The sequence below is a fragment of the Camellia sinensis genome, chromosome 7 (assembly GCF_055761805.1).
Source record: "Camellia sinensis isolate YWXY chromosome 7, ASM5576180v1, whole genome shotgun sequence".
NCBI classification, from domain to species: domain Eukaryota; kingdom Viridiplantae; phylum Streptophyta; class Magnoliopsida; order Ericales; family Theaceae; genus Camellia; species Camellia sinensis.
The window spans coordinates 183,430,391-183,439,112 of record NC_138967.1 but is presented as its reverse complement, the minus strand read 5'-3'; the positions used below and the strand labels follow the sequence as shown (position 1 = coordinate 183,439,112).

Here is an 8,722-nt window from a genome sequence, read left to right as displayed (position 1 = left end):
AATTCTCAATTTTTTTATGTATTTGCCCTCATCTCTCCCTTTCATTTTCCCTCTTCTCCTTTTCCTCATTGTTGTCTCTGCCTCTTTTAACCTCATTCCTCGCTATCGCCACCTATCTCCATTTCCTATTCTTCATCCCTCACTATTTGACTTTTCGTAACTACACATTTTGATATTTTTTTCCTCGTATTTATTTTTTGTCTTTCTTATTGTGTGATTATTGAATTTGTACTTTTTTATGTATGTAATAATTAATGTTTTATTTAATTTTTGTTACATAGTTGAATATCTAATTTGATATAAATCTAATAATATTCGTAAATATGGTAATGCTAACGATAATTTATTAAGGTGAAGATAATGTCAAAATAATTAAAATATCAATATATTTTTTATGAATTACCAAAGTCTTTTAAATATTTTTGTGCACTATCACAAATTTTCGTTAATTATTTTACACATATTCATTAAAATTTTCCTAGTAAATGTTCACCTACCAATTAATATTAGGGCGGAAAAAAAAGTCCTTCATTCATTAAATTGAGAGAGTTCTCTATCTCTCTCTCAACCCAAACAAGTGAACAATGAGGTCCCAATTTTCCCACTTCTTTACAAATAATTAAATGCTTTCCCTTGCTTCCAAATGGCGTCAAGAATTTTCACTTTAATTTATCACCCACTCTCTTTTTCAATAGACTAACAAAATAAATATAAATATAAAAAACAAAAAACAAAAAACAAAAAAAAGTAGCCATCTCATATGGTGTGTGGCAGTTGTTGGTATTTCTATTCGTTTCTTGGTGCTTGGTTGCATTCCTTTCTGGTCTTTTTCTCTACCCTTTTTTGTTGGCTTCTTCTTCAGCCATCCTCTCTCTCTCTCTCTCTCTCTCTCTCTCTCTCTCTCTCTCTCTCTCTCTCTCTCTCTCTCTCTCTCTCTCTCTCTCTCTCTCTATCTCTATATATATATTATATGCTAAACGTGTGACACTAACACATACCTTAATAAGATAATCAAATAGTAATATTAATAATGCTTTCTAATCCAATATCATTGATCCAAATTTACCTAATCAAAACAAATACTCAACTTCTTTCAAAGCTGTCGATGTTCATTGCTTGCCATTTTAAGGTAGACAGTAATTAATTGCTTATTAGATTCTTGTAACTTTAGTTGATGTTGATTACTAAACAGTCATCAAGCACCTTCTACACCTTAATGTGAATTGGAAGCCTATGATGGTGCAAGAGCATCTCCATTAGAAGTGTTAAAATTGGCGTGTATTAACTGATAGAAAGTGAAAAAAGTTTAACTCAATTAATTTAGTGAGTGAATAGGTGTTCCAATGAAAACGGTAATGTAAGATATGTGTTAAGTGAAAATGGAGTTCACTTAGGTATATATGTAAAGAAAATAAAATGATAGGATATAAAAGTACAATGGATAATCCCTATCACTACCAAATTTCTCTATTTTTCTCTCTCTCTCCTCTGCCTTATATTAAAACGTTGGTTACTGTTAACACACTGAAATAATTGTAAATCAATAGTTTACAAATGACTTAATTGTAAATCAACAGTTTACAAATGACTCATGTTCCAAGTTACCGTTCTCAATTTGTACTCTATTGATTTTATAATTATAATTAATTTCTCCATTTCTTATTTATATTTGCAATTGGGATCCACATTTTTTTTCCTTTTTCCCATTCCCATCAATTGAATGGAGCATTAAGGGGGTGACTTAGATTAGATAAGAGTTGCTGATGGGTTGTTAGCAAGAGAGTAGGAGTAGTATATAATTGAGTTTGGTTGTTATGAATGAATTTAGGTTCGTTGCATGCAACATAGGAAGAGTTGAATGAGCCTATATAACCACCAATTCTTATTATTTTTTTAAAGAGAAGTCAAAGAAAACTAATGGCATTTGATGATGAAAATGCACTATTTAACAATCAACAGGCAGTGTAAAAGTCAATAGTTTGATATAACAAAAGTACTTTGGTAGCAATTGCCTCATTATCAAGCATTGTAGAGTGCTTTGATCTGATGCAAACGTAAAAGTTAATACAAGGTCTCTCACATTAGGCCCATAACTCTTCAATACTACTTTTTTCATACATCTTGAAACTGAAGTGTTGTTAGGTTTTGATGGTTAGGATTTAAATAAAATGAAAGTTCAAAAATTCCATATTCTTTTGTGATAAAAGTTTGTCCTACACGTTGCTTATGTCTTTTAATTCTTAGCATACACCGACACTTTTGTTAGTGCAATTATTTTTAGTGTTTATCATTTATAAGTACAATTTTATGGTGATATGGTATTAGATTCAAAATTTGGTTTTTTTATGAAAATAAGGACATAATAATAAAATTATTTAGTGAGAAGTTCACATTATTGTTTTGAAAGACTTTATGTTCCCATTTTTAACCTATTGCTGCTAGATCACCATCAGACTACTGCCGAACCACCAATGATCGGCTGTTGGACCATTGCCATTGCCAGAAAAGTCACTGAAAAAGTGGGTGGTGGCAGCAATTGGTAGTGGTGGTGATATGGGTAGATAGATAGATTAGGTAATACATTAATAGTGAGATGACACGTGCACAAATAAGTCGAGAGATAGACGGCACTTGAACGATAAGTAGACCAATAGGTGACATGGACAAATCGATAGATAGGTCGGAATAATTTCTTTTTCAAATTATTTTGTTCTTTTGGCCCTAAAAGAATAGACTAGTCCCAAAAAATTTTAAATTAAATTTATTACCTGATTATTTTCTTATACATATATAATGGTAGTAGACAATATTTATTCCATGATTAATCTGAACAAAATTTAGACACTCCAGTTTAAAAACAAAATTAAAGGTGGTAGTGTGATTTATTTAGTTGAATCAATAATTCAATTACTTTTTATAATTTTATTACTATTTTAGAAATTGATTTAAATATATTTTGTATAATCTCATTGGGATTAAAAGTTTTGGACTTAAGTGCTATTTATCCCAAGCTTTATATGTGAGTTTAAATGATGAAGGTCAGGCCCTTCACACCCCCAATATATATATATATATATATATATATAATTAGAGGAAGTTGTAAACCACCACTTTATCAAAGTGATCACCATTAGAGACTAATGGATTTGAAAGAAAGGGCTAAATCACAACAAATGGCAGGTTGAGAGGGGAATTGAATCTACTTGGATTTGAAGCCCTTTTTGATTGGATTGGCCTGCTAAATAATAGGTTTAATAGATTATTTAAACCACTAAACTCTGATTTCATTTCAAGTATGAAAATTTTTAAATATACATAAAATTTATACAAAAAATTTAATAAGAATGAATGATGTGACAATGTTAGTATTGCAAATAAATTCATCTGTAATGATATTTTGTTTTTAAAGTAAAAAGTTCACAATGAGCCATATCATTATGTATAAATTTTTTATTTGTATACTCCTCACTTAAATTGAAATAATTACATGCAATAGAGCTTGTTTATTTATGTTGCCAAACCACCCACTGACACGTGGTGCTGCCTTAAAAAATATTTGCTTGCAAAATAATATTTAAATGTGGTTCGGCAAATATTTTATTAGTTTTTTTTTTTTAATTTTTTACTGTCAAAAATCTTAACTTTCTAGTTCTTATTTAAATGGAGATCATTAAATAGACTGGCGGGTCCAATTTACACTTTAGGCCCATTTTGGATCTGGTTCATGTGAAAATTTCAGTAATAACAGCCATTCAACTTTTGTACTTCTTGAGTAGATTATTAATATAAAAAATTAGGTTAATTAAATATTAGTAATCATATGTTTAAATAATATTTTTTGAAAAATATAAAAAATGGATGGCAACTATGATATCAATAAAAAATTATCCATTTTTTAAACAAATAAAATTCAAATATGTGCTTATCGATATTTGATCAAATTGATTTTTCGCTTGAATGATCTATTCAAAAGACACTAAAATTTGAACAATTCAAATCACCAAGTCACACTCAAAATGGGCCTAAAAACAATAAATTGAATCCTCCCATCTGGAGGTACAACTCTTCCTTAAACTAAACCATCCTAAAATTTTAAAAATGGACGAAGTTTTCAAATATATGGATTTTTTTTCTTTCTAAACCTTTTATTTTATATTGTGTCCAAATTTTGCTTTTTATTTTCTAAGATGATCTAATCTAGGAATTAAAATTAAAACAGTTTGAGATTTTTTTTACATTGACTAAAAGAAATAATAAAAATATTTGTCAAACCTCCACTTAAAATATTGTTGCAACTTGCAAGCAACTATTTTTTAAGCTAGCACCACGTGGTGGTAGCAGGAGGGTTTCTTTCTTGGCCTTTTATGATTTACTTATTGATTTATTTATTAATTTAGATTTTCAGTGAATTTATTTTTAAGTTTTAGAGTCATTGTTTAAAAAATTCTTACAAGTTTTAGAAAATTTTCATTAAAAACAAAGGAAATGAGAAACAAATGTGACTAAAAATTGTTACCAACTATCTGCTAAGTTTTGTTTAAAAAAAAAAAAACTATCTGTGAAATTTATAAAATGGCAAACGCTAACGAGTCATTATTGGGCATTATTTAATAATAAAATTTGAATAAAATTATTTTAAAAATAGAAAAAATCTAAGAAAACCAAAAATCAACAAACAAATTAACAAATTTACAAATAGTTGCTTTTCTTTATTTGTGGTTTTTTTTTTTTCCTTTTTATTAAGCATTTGCTAGCGTGACTCTTATTAAAAAGCTTAGGAAATTTATAAGGACACCACCACAATGACCTATCCATTCATAATCAACATTGTGGGTAGAGATCTTAGTCAATCAAGGTGTGGGATTCTTTGACTGTAAGAGAGAATTTCAAAAACTGAGTTTTGAGTGACTTGAAAAAAAATCCAGTTCAAAAGTGTTAAAAATATATTGTAGATATGTACTTGGAAATTCGTTGAGACAAAACTATAAAAAAATAAAATAAAATAAAATTGCATAGCACTAGATATGTACAACAATTATGAATGTAATCGTAACGTAGATAATGAACAAAAAATGTATTGTATGTATATAGTCTTGAGTCAATTATATTTAATCTTTTGGTGCAAGTTATGAACTAAAGCTATGTCTGATCTACTTCAATAAATTTTGTCAGGATTTGATGGATACATGGGTTTGTGACGTACTTGTTTAGACTTTGAGATGCTTGACAAGATGCCAATGGGAAATTTTTTCAATAGATGGTGTTGAAGTCACAGAAATTGATATTTTGGAATTTAGTCTATGTTTGTAACATTTTCATGCATATATAGGCTAATTTCGCATTCAACATTTGGAATCGTAGACAACTAGATCTTTTATTGGTTGTTTTGTTTGTTTTGAATAATTTGTTAGGCTATCAAGTGTAGTTCTTGCCAGCTGATTCAACTTCCATGGATACTACCTGAGGATACATTTACTAACAGGTATGCCCACTTGGCATATATAAAAGAATGCAAATGATCTTGTGGAATGTGATTTGTGTATGGTACATACATAATTTTTGTTTATAATTTTCATATTGAAATCATAGTTGCATCATTTTGGATTTGAGAACCATTTTAAAACTTTGATTGGTGGAAGGAATAGATATTAGTGCTATTGAGATGCAACATAATCACATAGTTAAGCTTGACTAGTGTAATTATGTTGGGTTGTGTTTGTGTGTGTGAGGAGAGTAAAGATGATATTACCCATATGATCAGTGATTGATGAAGATGTTCTTGAGCATTATGTGATTATTCTCCACTAACTAAGGAGTAAAATTATAGTTAATGATAGTTTCTCAATTTCTTTTTGTAGGCTTTCATAGTTATTCATGATAATCATTCTGCTTTCCATTAAGTTTGTAGCACCAAGAAGGAATGCTCTTGTTTTGAGTTTGATCGTGCTTGCTTGTTCAGATCGAGTGTTGTTGGCATTATCTTCATTGTTAATTCTAATTGCTATATTATGGTTTTGGTTGTTGAAAGCTGCAATTTTGTATCAAAGACTACTTGTAGTTCTTCAAAAAAATTAAGAAAGCTTTTGGTGTGTCAAAACTCTACTTAGGGCCTAAGAACAGCTAATCATCCAAACTTTGCGTTTAGTAGACATAATTTTTGTTGCCTTCACCTTCAGGGATGGTTTCCCATTTCGCCAAATCAATTTTTTGTTCATTCTTGTACCAGTTGCATTGACCGCAAATTCCATTTACTGTTTGATTCATGACCCGTCTTTAGTACAAACAGTTTGATCCATTCTTTTTATGCAGCACTTGGATACATTTTCATATTCTTCATCAGGCCTATCCTGTTGTCTGATTGCCAAAGGGCTCGATACAATCATACACTTCGTCAAATTGGCAATCTTACATACTTGAATCACAAGCACATTAAGTTAAAATAAACATGTCCTTGTAATATGTGTTACTCCTAATCCTCTACGGTTGCCCCATCATGTCCTTGAGTTTTACCACAATCCAAAGGCTTCTTGGGAATCCTAACCTCTAGAGCTATTTCGTTCTTCACATATGCTTCCACTTTCCTCCAATCTGCGTTGTCTGGCAGCTCAAGCCTTCGAACATACCCATGTTCCCACCAGTGGCCGCTTCTCCAATCCTTTGTTTTCGACTCGTTTTGTTGCTTCCATTGCCCACTTATCTCCACAACCTTCCCATCTTCGACATAGATTTGAACGCTACTTTTCCCAACTCCTGTTTTAACAAATCATTGGTGTAAAAAAAATGCACCATCTCTGCTAAAGTACTTTCTGAAATAAAAAAACCTCTGGAGTTTTGGCTTTATCCCCAACTCTTCCAATATAAGCCCATTTAAGTTAGCAAATATATATCTATATATATTTCAAATTCCATGGAGCCCAACAAAAAATTTGATTCCGGGTCTCCCTTTGATTACCTGTGAAATAATGAGTCGAGGAATAATGCCTCTAACTCCACAGGTTTGAATCCTGCGGTGTGAGAACATATTTATTGTTTTTTCCTTGGTTCATGAACATGAGATCCAACTGAAGAAGTCCATTGGAAACCTAGAATGAAAAGTCTCAAAATTATTCAAATACTTACCTGGTAGTTCTGCTTTTAGAACATAATCAACATCTGTTTGGGACCAATCAACCGTGCTTTGATTGGAGCTTCGGAGTCTAGATAATAAAACAGAAGACTCAAATTCCCATAGTGGGAAGGCATCAGATGGATCGAAGAATTTTCCAAACAACAATGGACTGAACAACGATCCATCCCCAAAAACAGTATGTGCCATTGGACTACCTTTGGAAATCAAGGTTCCAAAAACGTCTTCGGTCATTGGAACACACCATTTCTGTGGAGTTCGATCTTCTGATCGAACTTCAAGCTGCCTGCAACCACTCATTGTGGGTTAAAATTTTCAAAGATGTTTATGATTCTTATAGTGTGAGTGTTGCCTTTTGGAAAAGTAGAGAACAAATTCTCTTGGAATTATTGGACTGTAAAAGCTAAAGGAATAATTCTTTTATGGATGTTGCTTATTGGTAAGAAGGACTTGTGGCAGGTTGATTAGGCATTGGTAGATTCCTTGTGTAACCCATGGCAAATAAGTGGCTTTCTTCTTCTATATCTGTAGAAAATGTGGCAAAAGATGTGCAATTTTCTTGTCAACGGATGCAAAGTCTGTCCATTTGGGTACTTTATTCCATTAATCACTCTCTCTCTCTCTGAGTAATTTTGTGTAAGATTGCACAAACATGAGTTTAGAGTTGTTACTCTTATTTCTCTATAAGTTGTTACCATTTTGAGGCGATAGAATCACCAAATGACATCGGGGCGTGCACTTGGGGTTCCCACGCTTCCTGGATGCGCAAAAGTGTCACTAATTAGTGTCACTTCTGAGCATCTAGTTTTTCGTGTCATTTGGAGTTGAGAGAATCACCAGATTGACATCTGCATGCGCACTTGAGGATCCCTAGCGGTGTGCTTCTTGCCCATAAGAGCCGGGGCCACACTGAGGCACAAAAAAATCGCTAATTAGTGCCACTTTGGATACATAATGTATTAACCAATATGTATCATGTATTTTTTCTTCTGATACTAGTACACCCTGATATCCTGATGAGAATGAAAATCACATGCATATCAACTGCGTCCGATACATATTGGTTTATAACCAATTCACAAGCTAATTCACATCTAATACGCCTAGTTCACAGTTGATCTAGCTAGTGAGGTTGTTATAAAACTCTTTTAGTAATCTTCATTACGTAAGCAAAAATCTATTGCAATATGTGTGAAAGGAATACTATCAATGTAGCAGATGTCTATTTTCATCAAGAATGTCCTCTCATGATCTTTTTGTATTTTCTAAATTTTGGATATATGGTTTTGGTTTTGGCATCTCCATATATTTACTTTTTCAAAAAGCAAAATTGGTATCAGTTTGGTGGATGTTTGAATTTCTAGCCATGAGAATACTGTGCCACTATAGGTAGAGGGTCTAGGAGAAGGTTTTCAGATGTTTTGTGGTGAAAATTTGTAGTAGTTATGAATCATGTTGATGCTTAATTATGAAATTTTGTGGTGATTAAATTTGTGATAAACCTAGTTATGACACTTCGCTACTGTTGATTATGCAATTTTTATGGTATTTTTGGTTATAATTTAAATTGTTATTAGTTGTTAGACTTTGGTGTTG

The 8,722-nt window shown here is 31.6% G+C and overlaps 1 protein-coding gene across 1 annotated transcript; it reads right to left on the bottom strand.

Annotated features, from left to right (window-relative positions):
* Nucleotides 1–6,272: 6,272 nt before the first annotated feature.
* On the bottom strand, nucleotides 6,273–8,165 carry LOC114293471 (21.7 kDa class VI heat shock protein). The gene is made up of 2 exons (XM_028237545.2): nucleotides 7,120–8,165; nucleotides 6,273–6,750 (listed from the first exon to the last, which is right to left on the bottom strand). Exons 1-2 carry the CDS (start codon nucleotides 7,424–7,426, stop codon nucleotides 6,470–6,472), a joined length of 588 nt encoding a protein of 195 aa, XP_028093346.2. The 5' UTR covers nucleotides 7,427–8,165; the 3' UTR covers nucleotides 6,273–6,469.
* Between the last annotated feature and the right edge of the window lie 557 nt (nucleotides 8,166–8,722).